Raw genomic sequence first — 21,420 nt, 5'->3', positions numbered from 1 at the left:
TCACGAATTGATGGGTCTAGCTTGCCAAAGAATTCAGAATCAGCTGTAGGAGCACTATCAAAATTCGCTACCACAAACTGCTCATCGTACCTGTATCGAAAAAAGAAGGGAAGAGACAAATATATTAGCATAATATGCTACAAGTTGAAAACTATTAGTGATTTTTCATCCAAAAGGCAATGCACTAAAACTCTTGCAAAGAAACATTTGAACAAGACATGGAGCAGAGAAAAGGGGAAAAAATAAAGACCAACATCTCTTAAATGTTGAATAGTTAGACTTTAATGGCTGGCTTTCCCATCTGGTTGATTACATTATTCTATAGCAACTGGAAAACTATAAGCGCATGTTTACCACCACAGGAGATCCTTCACAGAAAGCCAACATACAGATAATACCGTAAAGTGTCAGCTTTCAAGGGCTTCATTGTTGTGTCTACATGCAGGGCTATTATGAGAAAAAATTGCCTGATTCGGGATTTAAGATTTAAGATTGTCTCAAAGGGAAAATAAGGAGCAATCAACCTATCAAAATATGGCAACAGTGGTAAAACTTCAACCGGCTGCAAGCTTTTATTGGTGGCATGAACTGGTCGAGACTTGCATGCTTCAAAGGATGCTTCAATATCCTTGATTTGTCTCTCTCTAGAGACCAAAGAAAAAGAAACCATTAGACCTTCTTTTTTCACTTTGTTTAGAAATACACAAATTTGAGAAATAACACACCTATTGTTAAGATTGTGCAAGATGTTGATGCCTCCTTTCATCTCTCGCAGTTCCTTTGCTTGTTTCTCAGTTAGCGACTACACATGGAGAACATATAAGATTGGAAACTGCTTTTACAAGCTATAAATCACAAAAGAAACTTTCAACAAGTGAGATTGATACCTGTCTTGCCGATTCATTATTAATAGAAGAAATGTATTGTGTTTTCACGAGCCAGGAAACACCTTTATCAGTTGGCCTTTCTTTTCTCCGGATGCCATCTTTCTTAATAGGTGTAATAGCATCATCATCACGCAGCAGTTCTTCATCTTCAGGGGCAAGAGGTGCCTTGAATTTGGGAGGGCTGAAAGAAAAGAGCTACATTAGTAAGTATCCGAGTAGATGAGGTCTCTCGCATTAAAGACAGTCAAACTTTATTGAGAGATCATACTTGTATACACTTAGGTCAAGCAGATCCAAGGGTATTCCAAGATCAGGCTCGACAAAGATTTTTGGTTTCCATAATTTCTCCAGCGATGTGATGGTATACTTTGTAAATCTAGTGGTCGGATCAAATAGCTGTATCAGATTTAAGAAGTAAAACGGAGTCAAGAAATAAAACTGGAAGATCTTTTTGGCAATAGAGTAACATACTGATCTTTATCCCGCTTAATGGTCATAAGCTTAAGCTGAGCACTAGGGTCAGGGAGCTCATTCCGGAACCTTCAAGAAGATGATTATCAGTCTAATATGTAAACACGATGTAGTTAGTCGTTTGCTAGAAGTGAGAATACTGACTTGAGCTTGCAGATGAAGGTGGTTGGTTTCTTTAACCTATTCTCGACCCTGTCGGTGGTGAGTAGAGGCGTCGGCTTCTTCTCCTCCGTGTGTCCCTTGGGCATCTGAGACTTGTGAGAATTATTCCTATTGGAATAAGAATTAAGAAATTTAAAATATTTACTATTTTCTAATTTATTTAGATTAAATATAAGTTAGTCTCCTATATATATGTATTCAATCAACTTTTTTAACCAATCAACTTTTTTTGCAGTGTTTATTCTGTAAAAACCGTACTTATCTCGCAAATACATTTCTCCAATACATACCATAGTTGAACCGTACTTTATTGTAAAACCCGCATTTTCTATACAGCCAAATACATTGTTACCATTCGAACTTGTATCACTTAAGAGAGAAAACAATGATGCTTCTATCTTATTTTTTGTATATTCTACTAGTGAATTTTTTATTATCCAAAAAGATAAATATTTATTTTGTTAGAAAAATGAAAAAGAAGAAGATAAATATATACGCAATTTATATCCTAATCAAACAAAGGAATTTTCCGTTTGGATAAGAAAAACCATCTACAACAACAAAAACAAGACGAAAATAAGATGGGAGAAATATAAGGAAAATCTCATTGACATATCTGGAAAATAAAAAATTCCAATCGTGTGGTCCGTCTTTTGTTCCAACTGATCTATCGAAACAATGGCTAGAATGCCACTTTCTCCATAAAACTAATCGTATTTGCCACCCCTATATTTTAATTTTATTTCTCATTTTCTTTTAAATCAAAATATATGTTCAAAGTCCAAAAACCCTTAATCTAACACACAAATTACGTACCCTTGTCATTTCTTTTGCTAATCCATATCTTCTCCACATAATTTTCACGTTTCTTCTTATCCTCTTCTTCTTCTTCTCTTCTTCTCCTCTTCTTCTCCACCATCATCATCAACGCCCTAGATCTATTTTTCTAGATTTTTTGAATCTTTGATCCCAGATCTCTTTTTCTCCATCATCATAAACGATAGATCTCTTCTTTTTCATGGATCTCTTTTCTCTCTCTTCGCTCTTTTGATCGCTCCTAAACCCTAAACCACTAGGCAAACAAATAGGTTAACCTACGCCACAGTATAAGAGTTACAAGTAAACATGCATTATATAACAGAGAAGTGAACAGAATTCGACCTTAACAGAGTGATCATCAGAGACGGTAATTAGATAGGGCTTATCGTCATTGGCCAATGTAAAAGTTGGGTAAGGTAATTAACCAAGATTCCAAACCTGGAGATGAACAAGCGTGTAAACATAGAATGAGATAACATGTGTCAGAACCTTACTCGGACTAAACCCTAAACCCCAAACCCTAAACCCTAAACCCTAAACCCCAAACCCTAAACCCCAAACCCTAAACCCTAAACCCTAAACCCTAACATGACAGATTGATTACGCAATTGATTTGCTGTAGCCCAAAGAGAGGCTTCTTTCATAGCCTCATGCCACTCTTCATCTCCTTCTAATAGACTCATTGCAACACATGCATCTTTAAAAGTACTATGAGTTATACCATCTACTGTAAGAATATCTTCATAACTTGTGGGTCGTTTTTTATAATTGATTAACATTCGAAGATAATACAATTCCCCAGAAGCAGGATGAACATTATATATTCTCCCAATTGATGTACCAATTTGCCGTTTATTCCATCTTCGAGAACTTTTGTCCCATACTTATATTCTAAACTTTTGTAATAAAAGTCTCCAATACATTTCCATCTTAAATAGACATAGAAAGAAAGAGGAAAAGAAGTGAAAGCAGATGCATAGAGGATGATGTCCAGACATGTATGTTTATCTCAACTGGTTCACAGTCATCCACAAACACTAGACAGACATACTTCTTGACTGGTGGAGAAAGTTTGCCTTTCTTTTTCTTTTCTTGTTTTGTGTAAGAGAGTACTATTTCACCATTGTTGTACTTCTCAAAGCTCTCGTCTATGTGAGATAGTGAATTGATGGCCACAAGCTCCACGTAGATAGGATCAAAGTCGTAAAAGCCTAACGAAATGGCCAATTCATTTAACCATGGACGTGTACATGTCAAATCGTTTTTCAGCTTCGCCAGCTATCCAAATCAATATTTCTTTACTTGCCAAATTACGAGGCTCTGGTCGAGGCCATATTACGCTTTAAATTAGCCTAAAAGTAGCCTTGCAGGATACTTCACACACCATTGGAAAACCGATTGAATAGTTTGAAGTACATAAAACGTTCATTCAGAATAATCATCCTCATTACCATCACTATATTGATTGGCATCTTGTTCCGGCTCATGTTTCCAAGATCTACCAAGGCCTTCTTCGTCCTCTAATCTTCTCATCTTGGAGCTCGAAGCACCAACCCTAGAAGAGTAAACCTACATCCAAAGCCCCAAAGTCCAAAGGAATTGGTAAGAGAACAAGAACTTTCCACATACTTCTTGTATTACTCTTTTTAAAGGCTAAATGTATGGATTTACTATACCCCTGAATCTTTATGTTCGATCACTGATACAGTTGATCTTCGCCTTACAGTCACCCTTGAAGGTACTGGAAAGTGTTCAATCTCATCAGAAGATCTTCCTTCCCTGGGCCTTTTCTTCCTCAAGTTCAGCTTCGTGGGTAGGGGCTGCCAAATTCTCAAGGGTGGGTCATCCCAAAGTATTATAGACAGAGACAAAGATACACAACTGAAATATGTAACAAAAAGATACAAAAAGCGATGCAGGTATTGTCTACGGCATACCAGATAGCTAGCGGCCCCATCATCAAACGATACCAGGTATGTGCCAATATCATTTGCATCATCACCACGTACCTGTTATAACATCAGGTAACATATTTATTTCAATCTGCAACTCAAAACAATCAAAATTTCACTCAAACCACATTGGCTACGGTACATACATCCCAGTGGTATTCGCGAACCCAAGTGTAAGAGATATCTTCGTCTTCATCATGCATATCCTTAGACAACTGGCACAGCAACATACATATTTAACAAAAGTTTATAACAGAGATCAGTTCGTGGAGACAGAGGCATGACTACCTCATCCAACGAAGGAACCATGTACGCCAGAAATTTTTCTGGATTGGCAGTGTCTGATCCAGCCACCACATAGCTTTTCAAAATGGCCTGTGAGTATGAGGTCAGAGCTCGTCATCGATATGAAAATAAGGCAATCAACCATATTTAAGATTAGGCCCCATATCTCATATATCCCATCCTCATTCGAGTACACTTTTGTCGGTAACAAAAGCGATATAGTTTATACAGTCATCTTGCCTCTAAGGAACAAAGTATTCATATACTAGAGAACAGAGATAATTGGGCCATGCTCACGGATATGAGTAACTCATAACTCACCCGTGACTCATGTTCATCACGAATTGATGGGTCTAGCTTGCCAAAGAATTCAGAATCAGCTGTAGGAGCACTATCAAAATTCGCTACCACAAACTGCTCATCGTACCTGTATCGAAAAAAGAAGGGAAGAGACAAATATATTAGCATAATATGCTACAAGTTGAAAACTATTAGTGATTTTTCATCCAAAAGGCAATGCACTAAAACTCTTGCAAAGAAACATTTGAACAAGACATGGAGCAGAGAAAAGGGGAAAAAATAAAGACCAACATCTCTTAAATGTTGAATAGTTAGACTTTAATGGCTGGCTTTCCCATCTGGTTGATTACATTATTCTATAGCAACTGGAAAACTATAAGCGCATGTTTACCACCACAGGAGATCCTTCACAGAAAGCCAACATACAGATAATACCGTAAAGTGTCAGCTTTCAAGGGCTTCATTGTTGTGTCTACATGCAGGGCTATTATGAGAAAAAATTGCCTGATTCGGGATTTAAGATTTAAGATTGTCTCAAAGGGAAAATAAGGAGCAATCAACCTATCAAAATATGGCAACAGTGGTAAAACTTCAACCGGCTGCAAGCTTTTATTGGTGGCATGAACTGGTCGAGACTTGCATGCTTCAAAGGATGCTTCAATATCCTTGATTTGTCTCTCTCTAGAGACCAAAGAAAAAGAAACCATTAGACCTTCTTTTTTCACTTTGTTTAGAAATACACAAATTTGAGAAATAACACACCTATTGTTAAGATTGTGCAAGATGTTGATGCCTCCTTTCATCTCTCGCAGTTCCTTTGCTTGTTTCTCAGTTAGCGACTACACATGGAGAACATATAAGATTGGAAACTGCTTTCACAAGCTATAAATAACAAAAGAAACTTTCAACAAGTGAGATTGATACCTGTCTTGCCGATTCATTATTAATAGAAGAAATGTATTGTGTTTTCACGAGCCAGGAAACACCTTTATCAGTTGGCCTTTCTTTTCTCCGGATGCCATCTTTCTTAATAGGTGTAATAGCATCATCATCACGCAGCAGTTCTTCATCTTCAGGGGCAAGAGGTGCCTTGAATTTGGGAGGGCTGAAAGAAAAGAGCTACATTAGTAAGTATCCGAGTAGATGAGGTCTCTCGCATTAAAGACAGTCAAACTTTATTGAGAGATCATACTTGTATACACTTAGGTCAAGCAGATCCAAGGGTATTCCAAGATCAGGCTCGACAAAGATTTTTGGTTTCCATAATTTCTCCAGCGATGTGATGGTATACTTTGTAAATCTAGTGGTCGGATCAAATAGCTGTATCAGATTTAAGAAGTAAAACGGAGTCAAGAAATAAAACTGGAAGATCTTTTTGGCAATAGAGTAACATACTGATCTTTATCCCGCTTAATGGTCATAAGCTTAAGCTGAGCACTAGGGTCAGGGAGCTCATTCCGGAACCTTCAAGAAGATGATTATCAGTCTAATATGTAAACACGATGTAGTTAGTCGTTTGCTAGAAGTGAGAATACTGACTTGAGCTTGCAGATGAAGGTGGTTGGTTTCTTTAACCTATTCTCGACCCTGTCGGTGGTGAGTAGAGGCGTCGGCTTCTTCTCCTCCGTGTGTCCCTTGGGCATCTGAGACTTGTGAGAATTTTTCATCTGCTGTCTAAGTTTTTCTTCTTGCCTTTGTTTCTCTAACTCCTTCTTCTTCCTAAGCCTCCTCTCTTCTTCGGTCTCGATTTTCTTAGTATGGGGAAGATGAGACCTGTGGTGCTTCGATGGATCCGGTTTAGCACGCTCCCGCCTCGAGGCCCCTTTGTCGCGGTCATTGGGCCCTTGATTTCGAGGAGGATCGGGTACGAGGGGAGGAGGAGCTGAGGGAGGTGGAGGTGGAGGAGGAGGAGCTTGGACCTGGTTGAATTGAGGATACTGCTGATAGTAAGCATGCGGAGGGGGAGGCGGCGGAGGATAAGAGTACGGTTGATGCGACGGTGGTGGGGGAGGAACAGGAGGGGGTAAAGACGGCGGAGGAGGCGGAGGGGCCAAAGGATTTTGAGGAGGATACGGCGGCCTGTACGACGCCATTCTCGGTGTACTTGTGATCTGAATCCCCTGAACGAACAAAGACGAGTATATATTATTAGCTCCGGTCAGACAATTTTCCTTTTCTTTGTTTGTTTGGGGGCCTCATTAACGGCCCAAACAAACAAACAAAAACAATCTTCCTCTTTTTTTAAACACTCATATATTAAAAAGGGCTTCAAGTGAAAACTCAGTTACAAAAATAAGAATTGCCCAACACGAAAAGTGGCATTGAGTATCTGAACATGCTTTCTAGTTTTGGACAAAGCTCAGCGACGTGTGAGGAACCGATATTTGTTATCTACAATTACTTTTTTTTTTTTTTTCTCATAAGTGTTGCTCATTTTATTTATTGTACCATACCATACAAGGGCCAACTTAACAAAAGGCCTTACAAACAAAGAAGGTTTACATATATTACTTGAAGCCCAAACGAGTCCAAACAAGGGCACCGCCTAAGGAAGAAGATGGGATATCGTGATTCCATCCAGAGACACGTGTCGTCAGCTGGTGTTGCAAATACACGTGTTGGACGAAAAATCTTAAGCTTTCCGACAACAACCTCCGCCGTATGAGCTATTGATTCCGGTGAAAAGAAATCATCTGTCGAGAATATCGAACCTTGATTCTTTTGTTTCTTCACCGTTAACTACAAGAACAGATCTAAAGGATATAATACAGATCTATTAAACTTCTCCGTTTGCCAAAAACCTCAAAAGTTAATTGAGATCCGACGAAAACGGGTAAAAGAGAAGAATAAATCTGATTACTCCACAACTGTTTGTTAAACTAATCGAAGCTCCAAACAAAGAAATTAACAGCTAAAGGCAATTTAAAATAAGCGACGGAAAATTCTTTTTTTCTTCAACTTTAGTTACCAAACTCAGATGAGTTTTGTAAACCGCTTCCTCAAAGGAAAGAGTCAGAAAAGAAACACTTTTAAACGAGTAATCGCCTAAAACGCCTCCACCAACACATAACCAATGAGATTATTGAAAAAAACAAACGACGATATTAAAAGTAACCATGATATGACGCCGGACTACGCCGGAATAACCAAAAGCCAGCCAACGCCGCTACATAAGCCAGTCGATGCTGGAAAGGAGCCAGCCACCACCGCTAGAAAAGCCAGTTGATGCTGGAAAGGAGCCAGCCACCGCCGCTAAAGAAGCCGGCTGATGCTGGAAGAGAGCCAGCCATCACCGATAAAAAATCGATCGATGCCAGAAAAGAGTTTGCCTTTGCCGAGAATCGCTTTCTCTCTCTGAAAAATTTAGAGAGAGAAGAGAGAGAAAAGCTTATCTACAATTACTTAAACTTTATTATAAAACATTATGCACAATAGAGCGAACCGAGGTGTGGTTAAACACACAGCAATCTCGATCCAAAAGATAAAACTAACGTCCGACAACGCTGGACCAACTCATGAAAACCTCTTACCAGGACTTCACAAGCCGAAGATGTTATGGTCGTTGGCACTGAAAATAGAACCGCCAAACTGCCTGGTGTTCAAGTCTCCTCCATCAAGGGCGGACCCAAAACGGTCAAGCCACTGGGCAGGGCTGGGATTCTCTGCCTCTTCCACCCACTCCGACATCATGTCAATGTCCTCCAGGGCAATCGGGTCTGTCTCCACGGTTATCATTCTCCCTAACTTTAGATTCTGATTCACGTACGCCAAGTTGTTCAATATTTCTCTGTCAATCTTGTTTCGCCTTTCCCAATGCATATGCTGGAATGTGCTCCATTGGCGTTCCAAGTTGTAACCACTGCAAATTTGGCTCAGTATCCTGATGGCCACCCGCTGCAAAACAGGTGCTGAGTCACCAAACTGCTCCCACCAGAGACCTGCATTACTAAGCAAACTGACATCAATTTCTAGAGCTTAGTTACCAATTCTCAAGAATCGAGACCATAGCCCTAAAGCTAGCATGGTGATGGGAAGATATCTACAAGTTTTGCAATTCGGTTTACTATGTGCCAGGCTATATCAATCTGACCTTATTTAGTTGTGTAATAAGATCATAGCTTTAATTGCAGTCATAGATACGTGGATTAGTTTTCTCCCGACTCAGACTACCTAGACATCTCTGTTCACTAGTCAGGTTGGTTCAAAACCTGTATTAACATTCCAAGTTACGAATAGCAACCCTTGGAATTTTGACTAAAAATTATATTCATGACTTCAAAAAAAAATATAAATGTATTGTCCATACCTGGTGAAACTGAATCCCTCGCCTCCATCGCCAGGTTACAGCCGAACATTCCCTTTGCCCTAGTGAAAGTGAATATCTGATTTGTAATATCACGCCGTAAATCGCTAGTGGGGAGAAGTTTCTCCAACACTTTGAAAAAATCTTCTTTTAAGGAAGAGAGGAACTTTATCTCTGGGTTATACTGAATACTGGGATTCAAGAATGCTGCTGCTGCATGAAGAGGTGAATGCAAATGGTCACACCACTTTGTATCGACTATGTCAGAAAAGACCTTATGCTTATTCTCATCCATGATGTAGTATGTCCGTATTGACTCCTTGGCCTTGGACATTAACTCGTATATAGAACCTACAGCGGGCTTTCCACTAGAAACTTCCCTCAATACTTTCAGGATAGGCTCGGAAATAGCCACACTTTCTTCCACAGCTCTCCAGAAATCATTATCCTCTAAGATATTCACGCATGACATGCTCTGTGGTTTATTAGGATTTGTGGTATACTCTGGGCTATTGAACATGTGTTTTAGCCTTGCTTTTTGTTTCATCATTGACTGTAATGATAGAAAATTGGAGACAGGCCTTGTGACACCGCTTCTGATAATATCTTGCCCACCTGTTAACTTTCTCATTAAATCTAGCACGGGGCTATTGTTGTACACAAACTTAGATATAACCTGCGCTTGCGATATACATTGGTTGACCCAATCTACCTTGGAGAATTCTTCTAATATCATGTTCAAACACTGAGATGCACAAGGGGAGACGAAAATGGTTGCATAGTTTTGCAAGATATGGTTTGAGATACCAGTGTAGCTGAAGCTGTTGTCCATAATGATTTGCACAATATGCTCCTGACCAATATCTTGGATGATAGAATCAAAGAGATCAGCAAGGCATTTTGTGTTCTTGAAATATGAGGAGGCGTCCACAGACTTGTGAAAAAAGATTCTGGAAGGCGATGAGACAGAGAAGTTGATCAGTGCTCGTGATTTGTTGTCGGTCCATGCCTCAGCGATGAGAGTACAGCCCGTGGTGACCCACTCCTTTTCAGTGTCTTTCAGTTGTAAACGAATTTCTGATTTAACAGAGTCCAGCAATTGAGTCTTGAGAGAGAGAGCACAAGGAGGAACAAATCCAGGACCACACTTGGCAACGGCATCGAGCATATGGTGATAAGAGGGTGAGCGGGCAACACCAAAGTCGATCTTGTTCTCAAAGAAGAAAAGAGAAATACTCCTCTCGGCAATCTCCTGCGCATTTGGAGAAGAGGGAAAGAGTAGTTTGGACGTAGCATCAGAGGGAAGAGGAGATAAAGGTGGTGGTGGTGGAGGCTTGTACTTGTTGTTGGTGATTGAGGCATCTTTGGGGTCATCCTTGGCAGATAAAATGGAACGGACTCGATCAGCAACATCGTCCCTAACCTTGGCACAAGGATTGACCCCTTTACTGGGAAGGCGAGAGAGATGATGCTTCAATCTACTAATGCCGCCATTAAGAACTCTAGAGCAGAACTTGCATTTAACCTTGTTACCATCTAGTTTCTCTGCGTATTCCCAGCAGATATCTTTTTCTCGTACCACTGTCACACAACAATAATCGAATGCTTAGAAGATGATGCAAAAATCTCAGTCTCAGAATAAATAGAGCTGCTTACTTAGTAGCTAGAGGACTGCTGAATGAAATGTTCTTCGTCAGCTTCCCACCTGCCAAACACACAACCCTAGTAAGGATTGCCGGAAAATCAAAAAGACACATGATGAAACCACCACCGGTTCCCGGAGAGGAGAGAAACAGATTCAAAGATCTAATCGGAGAAGACCAACAAGAATCAAAGAGAATTTGGAAGGAGAAATAGTGGGAGAAAAGAGTCAATTAGAAGCAGTGCTTACCGAGAAATCTCGATGCGGGAGAGATTCACTTCTTCTCGCCGGAACTAACACTTCTATGATAATTTTTCGCGATATTTTGCTCTCCTTCTTTTCTTCTTTTCTTTTCTTATATTTATCGTGTTTTACTTTTACATTACCTTCCTTCCTCTAATTGTCATTTCACTCTTTAATTTTATTTTATATTTTTTTCTATATAAATACGATTGAAAGATGCAAAAGTGGAATGCGGTTTTAGTACACTAAACTGGCAAGAGATAAACTCTTCCAGAAACAATTAATGAAATCGATGCTAGTTTCCGCTTTTCTCATTCACTTTCAATCCTTAATTTTGTTCACTGCATTAATCAATTACACCCAGTGTTCAAGAAAGCGCTAGATGCTAAGCGGGCGGTGACCCAATGCCTAGCGCCTAGAACGCCTAATCGGGCCTAGACGATTTTTTAGGCGGTTTAGACGTTTATAACATAAAATATTATAAATATGATATTATATATAAAAGTTATATAAAATATCTATATAAAACTAAAAATTATGAAATTATAAACAAAAATTAGATAAAACATTTATTTATATTTATATTAAATAATATATGAATATTTATAACTATATATAAAAATAAAACTCTAATTAATATTGAAATAATACATTAGACAAGATCTGTGTAATTTTAGGCGGTCAAGGCAGTTATCTAGGCGTCGCATAAGAGCCTAGCGCCTAGTCGGGGCCTAGGCGACCGCCTAGTCGGGGCCTAGGCGACCGCCTAGACCGCTTTTTAGAACACTGATTACACCCAACTTTCGAGATATTGGCTCATCCCTACCACTCACTAATAACATGTCTTAGCTATCGCTTATTTGTACTAGTAAAACAACACGTTCAAAATAAGAAGAAAAAACAACAAAGCCAACAGTCGCAATAACTATCAATTAAAATGATGTTCCTGAATATTTCCTAAAATGAAATCACACCATATGCAATCACATGTTTCTACCAAGACGCTAACATACACGAGTACGAGACGATAGCCCAGAGAAACAAATTTCTTAGGATTATTATGGACTTGAAAAGAAACAGCAGGAAACAAAGGAAACAGTGATTACAACACAGATTTTCAGATGCTGACAAACAAACAAACAAAAAATCTCATGCAAAGAGGAAGGTGAAAGAATATGAGAGGAGAGAAATGGCCATGCGAGTCGTATGAGACATAACAAATGAGAGATTAAGCTTATCCTCAGCGGTAGCTTCGATAAGAAGGGCTGTACATGCTGCTCTCAGCACACTGCTCCAGCTCCTTGGGCTGAGGCAACCTCGTGGCCAGTCCTATATATAAGGAAATGTAATCTTGTATAATTTACACTTTTATAAAATCACATTACATTAATATTGTAATTCACACTTGAAACACATTACATCAGGCAACACAATTACTTACCCAGTTCATAGGCCTTGGCAGCCACCTTAGCTGCAATACGAGCCGAGATTTTTCTGATATTCCTGAAGGGAGGGTATATCATCCCCTTCTCATAGTGTTCCTCCATCAGTTCCTCAGCCAAAGCTTCTGACGCGGCCAAAAGCATGTCATCATGGACTCGGATGGTCCCTGACATTATTAGCCCCAGTCCAAACCCAGGAAAGATGTATGCATTGTTCGCCTGTCAACACAAACGTCAGAATCAACTCTCTTAAATCACTTGTCAAATCCTATTCTATAGCTAATAGCTAATAGCTATGGTCACAACCTGTCCAGGCACAAACGTCTTTCCCTCATACTCTACTGGCGCAAATGGGCTTCCACTAGCAAAGATCGCCCGTCCCTGTAAAAATAGGTTGACTTTGTAACCCAACGATAATACTCCAATTCTCTCTGATCATGAGAAATCACAATCTTAACTCGTTTACCTGACTCCACGTATAGGCCTGTTCCGCCGTACATTCTGACTGAGAAGTTGGGTTTGAAAGAGAGAGAATGATGGGTTTCTGTATGCACCAAAATTGACTTTATGGTCAGGACCATGTGCTCCTAGAAAAAAATGAATCTGCCAAAATGCTTATTTCTTTTTCAGGCAAGTCGATGCGGAAAAATTATACCTCATTTAGCTCTGCCATGGTTTCCACAACGTCTTGAGTGAATGTTTGACCTACTCCCGATGTTCCGATCAGAACTGTCGGCTTGATTGCCTGAATGAAAAAAAAAAGGGTTGAAACTTAAAAAAGGCTTATTCTACAGTGATATCTTCTGCAGCAGAACAATAACCAACACACCTTGACGGCATCAACAAGTTCCCTTATCGGTTCATGGTCATGAGCCCAGGGCTTTTTGAAATGTTGAATGGATTCTTTCCGGGAACTGACAATCAATCCCTACATAGATAAAAATGTGTACTTTAGATTTAAGTACATTCAAAGCAAAGATGAATCCACATCTCATAAGTTACCTTCGAATCCACGAGCCAAATATTCTTCCGAGCCTCTTCCAATGGAATATGGGACTACAGTCGCACACAAAAAAAAGTTACTTTCACATAAGAAAAGAAAACAAGTAGCTTAATAGAGCAAATGAACACAAGCGTATAACTTACCTTCTTTGAAATCTCAAGAGCAATTAGTTCAGCTATTCCGGTGCCTGCCTGCATCACAAAAAAATGGGGAAGTAAAACTATGTGATAAGCCTGCAGAATATCCCACCCCCATCCAAGAAATAGATTGACGGAATGGATTTCACTGAAAGAAAATCCCAACCCTTACCTCTCCAGCACCAAGGAAGAGGAATCTGTGGTTTGACAAGGATCCCCCCACAAATCTAAGAGCAGCAATAAGTCCCGCAAGCACAACTGATGCTGTTCCCTAATATATGAAAAAATACAGTTTCACAACTTGGTAAATATGTACTCAAGCCGAAATCACCTTGTTCTCACAACTTAATCAGGATGTAGTTATACCTGAATATCGTCATTGAAAACAAGATGTGTTGTACCATACTTAGCTAACAGATCAAAAGCATTATGGTTGGCAAAGTCTTCAAACTACAAATTATCAAAAGAAACATGTCTGGTTACAAAATATACAGATAGGAAATTTCATAAGATCTAAACAGCAATTCATGTTGGTGGCGTACACTTATCCATGTGTCAAGCTAACCTGAATAACAACTTTCTCCCCATAGTTCTGCTTGACTGCTGTCATGAATTCATGCATAAGTTCAGAGTATTCCTGTAGAAAGAAGAGGACTAAGGGTTCAGTTTCATCATAATTTCACAGGACCGTCTTACTGAAAGGTGCAAGGTGTCAATTACCTCTCCTGTAGCTCTCCTTTGACGGAGTCCTATGTAGAACTCATCGTTCAATAGCTTTTCGTTGTTTGTCCCAACATCGATTGTTACGGGCAGACACTGGCAACCAATATATAGAGAGAAAGATGAGCGGATGTGGTTGAGTGCAATAAAGCTGATTTGCATAAAACTATACTTACGGCAGATGGCCGGACACCTCCAAGGGCTGTATAGAGAGAAAGTTTCCCAACTGGTATTCCCATTCCCTGAAGACATAAATGATGGCATGTAAAGCGCAAATTAGTAAGAGGATAAACCCTGACTCACCACTCTCATGATAGCAGAAAAGAATGAAACAACTTGCCTGACATCCAAGATCTCCCAACCCTAAAATGCGCTCCCCATCAGTGACAACAATGACCTGAATGTTCTTCTCAGGCCAGTTCCTCAGCACTTCATGGATCTTGCCTCTAAAATTGTATTCTCAGTTAAAAGATGAGCCCAAGAATACTGAAAGTGGTAGTTGATTTCCGTATAAAAAGACTCACTTTTCTTTCAAGCTGATAAAAAGCCCCTGTGGGCGCAGGAAAATGCTACCATACTTCTGGCAGGCTTCCCCGACCGTTGGAGTATAGACAACTGGTAGCAACTCCTCGACGTGATCAATGAGAAGCTTGTAAAAGAGCCTCTCGTTGGTCTCCTGAAATACAGAAGCATAGTGAAAGAAGTTGGGTAACAAAGGCACTTGGTGTTGTTCAGATAGCGAAACTTCCTAGAGGGTTAGTTTACCTGGAGATCCATCATAGCCATATACCTCTGCAAGGGAACTTGATACTGACGAAGAGTGTGCATCATTTTTTTAACCTGTAGACAAAGCGTGCAGTAAAAGGATCAAAGTCCAAATTTGCAGTTGTATATAGAAAGAGTAAGTGAAACCTGACAAGACGGGAAACCTGAAGATCTTGGGAGATAACAGTGGGGGGGAGGAGGCCGCGTAGATAGTGAGCGTCACGCTCCCTGTGGCTAAAGGCAAGGCCTTTGTTGTGATGTGGATCACGCAACAACGTATACCCACTGGCGACAGAGAGAGACCAAGGAGTGATAGGCATGTCCTCGGTGGCAGCATCCTCGCCGTAGACATCCTGAACTCCACCAGATACGGTGGATTTGGGAACAATGTCGGCGGCGGAGGTCTCGAGAGAGGAGGATGAAGTGGCAGTGGTCTCAATCAGAAGGCTGCCGTTGGGATCCCGGTTAGATCCGAGAGAGGAAAACACTCTCAAGGAAGCAGGAGGGGTAATTAGAGTTCTAGGCTGGCGCAGAAAGAGGTGTGTGGAACATCCAGGAACAACCGTCTTGTTCTGAGAAACCAAAGCAAGATTAGACATGGATGGATGTAGAAGAATGGAGAAAGAAAGATGTAAATAATACCAGAAACGACGACGGACTCAGAGAGATCATGGCGCCTGGGGATGCCTTGTTTCTGAGACGGAGGAGAAGGGAGGAGACGGAGAGAGACTTCTTCTTCAGCGCGGCCGTGGTCGTGGAGGAGACGGAGAGAGTCTTCTGGGTTCTTCTTCAGCGCCGCCGTGATCGTCTCGCTCACTTTTCTCTCTCTCTCTCTCTCTTCCTATCTCCCTCACACGCTCTAAATCTGAGAGCACAGAACCTCCATGGACATTGTTGACGTGTCTTCCTTTTCTATCTCTTCTCAAATTGCGTCTCCACTCCTTGGCCTTTTTGCCCAACGGTCCCTATATTGGTACGCTTTTGTCAATTTTAACCCACAAAATCTAAATTATAACTTTTCTTTGACTCTGACCTCTCTCTATTCCTTGGCGTTTCTTCTTATTTCTTTTCAATTGAAAATTGTGACCCAAAATAGCAAAAGGGATTTAGCTACAGACAATTTCAAGCAAAATGCAACTACCATCAATGTATTGGTACTAAGTAGATTTAGTTGGTTTGGAATTGGTATGCGAGACCCACCACATGCCCTCTCTACTTGACATTATTATTTTTCATTTTATGACTCCTCCAACTTGGACTTGTGTCACACTCCGTGCCCATCCTATGAGGATCCACATTAATTGTGTAAACAAAAAGGCCGCTTATAAGGCCCAAATTGGGTCCATGAATAATAATATATTTTTTATTTTTTGGAAAAGGAAAAGTTGAAATGAAGAAAGGCAAACAAGAGAATTGCATCTCATCATTATGCTCTTGCTTTATTTAACAAAAACTTTTTCTTTCTCCAATGATCGATCCTTGCTCTACATCTATACTAGTGCTATTAAAGAGATCCTTGCTCTAATTAACTAAGTGTAAGAAGACCCCAAACAAAAATGGGAGCTTCTTCTCCTAACTTTCGAGCCCCTCCTCCATCCCCCGTAGCATCCAGCCGCCGGGCCTCCTTCACGGCCAACGAAGACGTCCTCTCGGAGTTCCTGGACAAGTGTGGTCGAGTCCCAAATCTTGTATTGCCCGATAAAGTCTTCCCCAAGCACACATTCCTTCTGAACCCTCCCACCTTCGATTTCCTCCGGTTGGACTCCCTCTCGACCCTGCTGGATGCCATCGCCACCATCGGTTGTTTTCAGCTCGTTAACCACGGTGTTCCAGAGGCTATGGTGAAAGCCGTCATGGACAGAACCATTTTCCACGATGAGACGGAGGAGTTTGTTTTTTATAAAGATATTGCTGATGATCACACGGCTTGTTATTCAGATTTGAGGTAATTAAGGCAGCAAAAATTACTAGTAATTTGATTAGGAATTATAAAGTCTAAAAGAAAGTAGTAAGTAATGATATTAAGATGCAGGGAGTTGATGGGTGAGGCAGAGAGGATAGGGAAGGCGGTGAGAGAAAAGCTAGGAGCAGGAAGAAGCCAAAAGGAAAAGGAAGAAGGGGTTAGGGTTTGCTACGTGAATAAACATAATATTAAGGGTAGCAAAAACGAATCAAAGGAAGAAGCCATAAGGATGCTGATAAGAGGGTATGACGAAAGACATTCTCTGTGTCTCAACTTCTGCCATGCAGAGTTCCACGTCTACTCCAAGAGAGGTTGGGTCTCCTTCTCCCCACGTCCGGATGCTGTGGTCGTGACGGTCGGAGATGAAGGCTGGAGCGGCATATTCAAGGGTGTTGTGGGGAGGCCCCTTCTTTACAAATCAGATCTTCATCACAATCTCATTTCTATATCCTTTCTCTACACTAGTAACACTAGTACTACCACTTTCCACAACAACACCGACAGAATAATTATCACAAGGAAGAAGAAGAAGACCATTTCCCTCTCCCAACAGCTCCTCTTTGCTCTATTTCTCACACTCCTCTTCCCTTTCTTATTTCCTTGATCATTACATACTTGTTGCTTTTTTCTTTTTTTCTTTTCTTTGGAAACTAAAAAACAATTGCGGCAGTGTGTATCTCAATCTTGTTTTAGCCTTTTACCCAGCAATGCATGGGCCCAATCATTCAATTTAAAAGCCCACTATATCCAAATAATGATATCTGACCTTCTTCACCCCTTGTGCCCTGTTTTGTAACCTTTTTTTTTTTTTTTTTTGCTATTTTTTTTTCATAAAGAATAAACAGGATTTACAAAGTTGTTAAACCTAACATTTGACTCCTTGGCAAGAAAGAGATAAACAAATTAAAGAAGGTGTCAATAAGGTCTGAGGAAGTCCATAATTAAACTTCATCGCATCCACAACGTCATTAGCTTGCTAAAGAGGCGTTTGAGTCTCCTGGAAGAAATGGTGTTCTTGATATCACGATTAGTCATCTTAAACACGGTATGGGCTGAGCGAGCTTGTAGATTATGCAGGACATTATTTCTCTGTTTCCACAGATGAAAGAGCGTTGCTTCAGTTGCTACTCTCCTTAAGATTGATGGAGCTCGTGGAGATTGAAATCGAATCCAAGAGAGGAGGTTTTGTAACTTTGTATTCATTCGGTTATCAATCTCCTTTCCCAATCCATCTGAATAGTTATATTTGTAAATTTCGGTTAGTATGGAGATTTCGACACTGCGCACGAATCAGATAGATATATACACTGAAGTATTACTTACGTAACCCGAGGTTAGGCGGTGCAAGCACATATCCACCTTCGAGTATTTCACTGCAAGAAAGCGTAACATTTACATATATATGCACAGATTTGATGTATAATAATGTTATGCATTTTTTTTCATACTACGCATGTAAGTGTAACTATAATTGACGTACAGCGCATGCAATGTAGACAACAAGAAATATAGAGAGTTCTGTGGAATCAGCTACGTATAATATACATGATATGTATGCACGTGAGCGTCCCCCGCACTTTCTAAGTTATCGCAAAAGTGAGTTTAAAACAACCAATATACGTCTTTTTCTTCTTCTTTTGTTGGGATTGATAATATTTACAAGTTTCAACTTTTAACTTCATTATGAGTGGTCTTCCTCGAGTCCATGTTGTTCCTCTCTTTTATGTGTGGACATACAAAACTCACACACACGTGAGCTATCGTTGTCTTTGGGATACATATAGTTCCTTTTACTTACCTCCACACAATTCTTGAGCACTTGCTTTTGTTACATAATTGTTTGTATTTTACTTTTGGCTTAAATACCACATTTAATTTGTATATAATTTGCACACTAGCTTATCTGATTTCCTCCTATAATTCAGATTCAGGGAACGAAATGTATCTAATGCTTTTTTTTCCCACGGAATTTGCAATCTCTAACGAAAACTACATTAATAAGCACGCAATGACAAAAGTTTACAGTTCATTAAGAAAATGACCAAGTCTAGTTGAGATTAGTGACATACAAAAATAACTAAATCATGTGTTTTTTTAATGTTTATATATATATATATATATATATATATATATATATATATATATATATATATATATATATATTATATATCCCCATACATGAACTCTATATAGAGATATATATATCATACATATAGTACTTTAGAAGATCTTGTAGTTAAAAGGCTAGTTGCCAGTTGCAATGTAGCACGTGAATTGGTGGCTTCATTAATTAGTATTGTTGTGAAAAGTAAAACAAAGAGTAAGTAAAGAGGTCGCTATTGCATGAACACGTACGTGAGATGGCAATGCTGAACCACACATGAATGTATTAACCTGACCGCACCGCTTATATATATATATATACCAAAGCTTAGAGCAGATGCTCTAGATGAAAAAAATAGAAGATAGGATGGCACCAAACGGGAGAAGGAAGAGCGTGAGCGGAAGCTTGGTGAAGCCGCCACCACCACCAAAGCTAGCGAAAGAGTCACTGCATAGGTCCCTGTCAGACATATCGTTGGATTTCCACAGAGAAGAAGAGAAAGGACTGGGGACGATAGTGGAGGTAGAGAAGGCAAAGTGCGAGTGCTGCGGGATGAGAGAGGAGTGCACGATGGAGTACATAGAGAGGGTGAGGGAGAAGTTCTTTGGGAAGTGGATATGCGGACTGTGCTCAGAGGCGGTGAAGGAGGAGAGGTATAAGAGAGATGAGGAAGGGCTAGAAGGGGCCTTGAAGGAGCACATGAGCGCCTGCCTCAGGTTCAACAAGCTCGGGAGGGAGTATCCGGCTCTCTTCCAAGCTGATGCCATGAGAGATATGCTCCGGAGAAGCACGAGGGGTCAGTCTATTAGCCATAAACCCACTCTTCACAATAAGCCCGCCATTTCCCGTACTTCGAGCTGTATTCCTGCCATCACCAGGGACCTTAATTAATGTGTCTTAATTATAATATCTTAACGTTTTAATTTAGTCCCTAGCTAGCTAATACTCTAAACACTCATATATATATATATATATATATATACACTACAGTACTAATTAATAAAATTGATCCAGATCCTGGTCAAGCGTAATTTAGTCCCTAGATGTATTTTCGTTTGTTTGTTTTTTTTTTTTTCTTTCAATCCAAAGGAACAAATACTTAATATGTAGTGTATATCGTAATATGAAAGCACTAGATGCTGATATATATATATATATATATAAAAGATGGTCTTCTCATCATCATACATCGATTAGTCTCAGAAATCAGTTACTTTTTTCACCCCAAAGGTATCAATTTACCATTTCCAATTTCAGTTTTTAATTTTGTTATAGCTGTCAAAGATTTCTTATATCATGCTTAATAAACAATGTTTCAATATATGTGTTTATGTATTTACAGTTTCGCCAAATACGTCTTCAAGCTCAAGCAAGCATTCAAAAGTTTCATTTTCCTTGGCAGATCAGAAAACAATTGCAGAATTTTATTCGGTATTATCCCCTGTTCTAAAAATCCCCGCCTAGCCCCGATTACTCCCCGCTTAATCGCTAGGCCCACCCTATCCGCCTCGATTAATGACTAATCCCCTAAAAATCAGTAACCCGATTATTATCCGCCTAATCCGATTACTTTCCGCCTAATATTATATACCCCGATTATTTTTTAGATTGCAAGTATAAAAAAACTTTTTATTTTTGTTATTCAATCATTTGAATAGAGAGTTTGTGATGTTTTACAATAACTTGTGTTCAAATTTTAATAAAAATCATAAATTTGTAATAAAAATCATAAATTTTTACAATATTGGATTAATATATTTTAAAAATATTAAAATAACCCTAAAACTAATCTCCGATTAATCCCCGATTTTAATCCGATTTTCCGATTAATCGCTAGGCCCATGCCGAGCGCCCGACTAGCGCCTAGCGATTTTTAAAACAAGGGTATTATCCAATTTTCTACGTTTTGGATAAGTGTTTAACTTTCTCCTTAGATCTACAAAGCATTTACAGTACATAATGATTTTGTTACATGATTCAGTTACGAACTGAACCCAATCCAAAAGGAATCCAACGTGTTCTCTTAATTTTCAATCAATCCTTAATTTACCATCTCCAATTTCAGTTTTTTATTTTGTTATAGTTGTCAAAGATTATTAAATATGTCATGCTTAATAGATTACCTTTCAATACATTTGTTTGAGATATATGTGTTACGTCTAACACGTAAGCCATCTGACCTTTATTCACGTATAATTGCTTATCATTTTCCATGGTCTCTC

The 21,420-nt window shown here is 39.6% G+C and overlaps 5 protein-coding genes across 6 annotated transcripts; 2 read left to right on the top strand and 3 right to left on the bottom strand.

Moving 5' to 3' along the window:
• Positions 1-3,538: 3,538 nt before the first annotated feature.
• On the bottom strand, positions 3,539-7,007 carry LOC9323925 (protein PAF1 homolog). Its single transcript, XM_002887815.2, has 12 exons — positions 6,416-7,007; positions 6,272-6,340; positions 6,069-6,176; positions 5,801-5,981; positions 5,639-5,715; positions 5,438-5,557; positions 4,898-5,003; positions 4,580-4,666; positions 4,438-4,506; positions 4,277-4,348; positions 4,016-4,159; positions 3,539-3,908 (listed from the first exon to the last, which is right to left on the bottom strand). The coding sequence occupies exons 1-12, from the start codon at positions 6,967-6,969 to the stop codon at positions 3,765-3,767; spliced, it is 1,731 nt and encodes a 576-aa protein (XP_002887861.1). The 5' UTR covers positions 6,970-7,007; the 3' UTR covers positions 3,539-3,764.
• Positions 7,008-7,293: 286 nt separating this feature from the next.
• On the bottom strand, positions 7,294-11,184 carry LOC110230676. 2 transcript variants are annotated; one of them, XM_021034180.1, is made up of 4 exons: positions 11,071-11,184; positions 10,836-10,884; positions 9,183-10,760; positions 7,294-8,814 (listed from the first exon to the last, which is right to left on the bottom strand). In XM_021034180.1, coding segments are annotated over exons 2-4 (1,980 nt in total). In that variant the 5' UTR covers positions 10,837-10,884; positions 11,071-11,184; the 3' UTR covers positions 7,294-8,413. The 2 variants fall into 2 exon arrangements, with proteins under 2 accessions (XP_020889839.1, XP_020889840.1); XM_021034181.1 differs by lacking the exon at positions 11,071-11,184 and having other exon boundaries at positions 10,836-11,059.
• Positions 11,185-12,023: 839 nt separating this feature from the next.
• Positions 12,024-16,312, bottom strand: LOC9325390 (NADP-dependent malic enzyme 4, chloroplastic). Its single transcript, XM_002887814.2, has 18 exons — positions 15,774-16,312; positions 15,296-15,703; positions 15,132-15,206; positions 14,891-15,042; positions 14,707-14,812; positions 14,543-14,608; positions 14,367-14,462; positions 14,212-14,283; positions 14,013-14,096; positions 13,819-13,917; positions 13,653-13,700; positions 13,509-13,562; positions 13,336-13,434; positions 13,162-13,251; positions 12,973-13,050; positions 12,813-12,887; positions 12,506-12,725; positions 12,024-12,393 (listed from the first exon to the last, which is right to left on the bottom strand). Exons 1-18 carry the CDS (start codon positions 15,801-15,803, stop codon positions 12,305-12,307), a joined length of 1,941 nt encoding a protein of 646 aa, XP_002887860.1. The 5' UTR covers positions 15,804-16,312; the 3' UTR covers positions 12,024-12,304.
• A 194-nt stretch (positions 16,313-16,506) lies between these two features.
• LOC9325389 lies at positions 16,507-17,868 on the top strand. Its single transcript, XM_021035531.1, has 2 exons — positions 16,507-17,076; positions 17,164-17,868. Exons 1-2 carry the CDS (start codon positions 16,688-16,690, stop codon positions 17,696-17,698), a joined length of 924 nt encoding a protein of 307 aa, XP_020891190.1. The 5' UTR covers positions 16,507-16,687; the 3' UTR covers positions 17,699-17,868.
• A 1,563-nt stretch (positions 17,869-19,431) lies between these two features.
• LOC110231005 lies at positions 19,432-20,301 on the top strand. The gene has a single exon (XM_021035559.1). It carries the CDS (start codon positions 19,544-19,546, stop codon positions 20,087-20,089), a length of 546 nt encoding a protein of 181 aa, XP_020891218.1. The 5' UTR covers positions 19,432-19,543; the 3' UTR covers positions 20,090-20,301.
• Positions 20,302-21,420: the final 1,119 nt, after the last annotated feature.

Source organism: Arabidopsis lyrata (assembly GCF_000004255.2).
Source record: "Arabidopsis lyrata subsp. lyrata unplaced genomic scaffold ARALYscaffold_2, whole genome shotgun sequence".
Taxonomy (NCBI): Eukaryota; Viridiplantae; Streptophyta; class Magnoliopsida; order Brassicales; family Brassicaceae; genus Arabidopsis; species Arabidopsis lyrata.
The sequence above is the reverse complement of the archived record's forward strand: the minus strand, read 5'-3'. Positions and strand labels throughout refer to the sequence as shown.

Coding starts and splice junctions, on each gene's coding strand:
- LOC110230676 (XM_021034180.1), bottom strand. Junction 8,815..9,182: donor GAGGGATTCAGTTTCACCAG/GTATGGACAATA, acceptor TTAGTAATGCAG/GTCTCTGGTGGGAGCAGTTT.
- LOC9325390 (XM_002887814.2), bottom strand. CDS start 15,803: ATGATCTCTCTGAGTCCGTCGTCGTTTCTG. Junction 14,463..14,542: donor GAGGTGTCCGGCCATCTGCC/GTAAGTATAGTT, acceptor ATTGGTTGCCAG/TGTCTGCCCGTAACAATCGA. Junction 13,252..13,335: donor AACTTGTTGATGCCGTCAAG/GTGTGTTGGTTA, acceptor TTTTTCATTCAG/GCAATCAAGCCGACAGTTCT.
- LOC110231005 (XM_021035559.1), top strand. CDS start 19,544: ATGAAAAAAATAGAAGATAGGATGGCACCAAACGGGAGAAGGAAGAGC.
- LOC9325389 (XM_021035531.1), top strand. CDS start 16,688: ATGGGAGCTTCTTCTCCTAACTTTCGAGCCCCTCCTCCATCCCCCGTA. Junction 17,077..17,163: donor GCTTGTTATTCAGATTTGAG/GTAATTAAGGCA, acceptor ATTAAGATGCAG/GGAGTTGATGGGTGAGGCAG.
- LOC9323925 (XM_002887815.2), bottom strand. CDS start 6,969: ATGGCGTCGTACAGGCCGCCGTATCCTCCTCAAAATCCTTTGGCCCCT. Junction 5,004..5,437: donor CTGTTGCCATATTTTGATAG/GTTGATTGCTCC, acceptor TTTTCGATACAG/GTACGATGAGCAGTTTGTGG. Junction 4,667..4,897: donor GTGATGAACATGAGTCACGG/GTGAGTTATGAG, acceptor TCATACTCACAG/GCCATTTTGAAAAGCTATGT.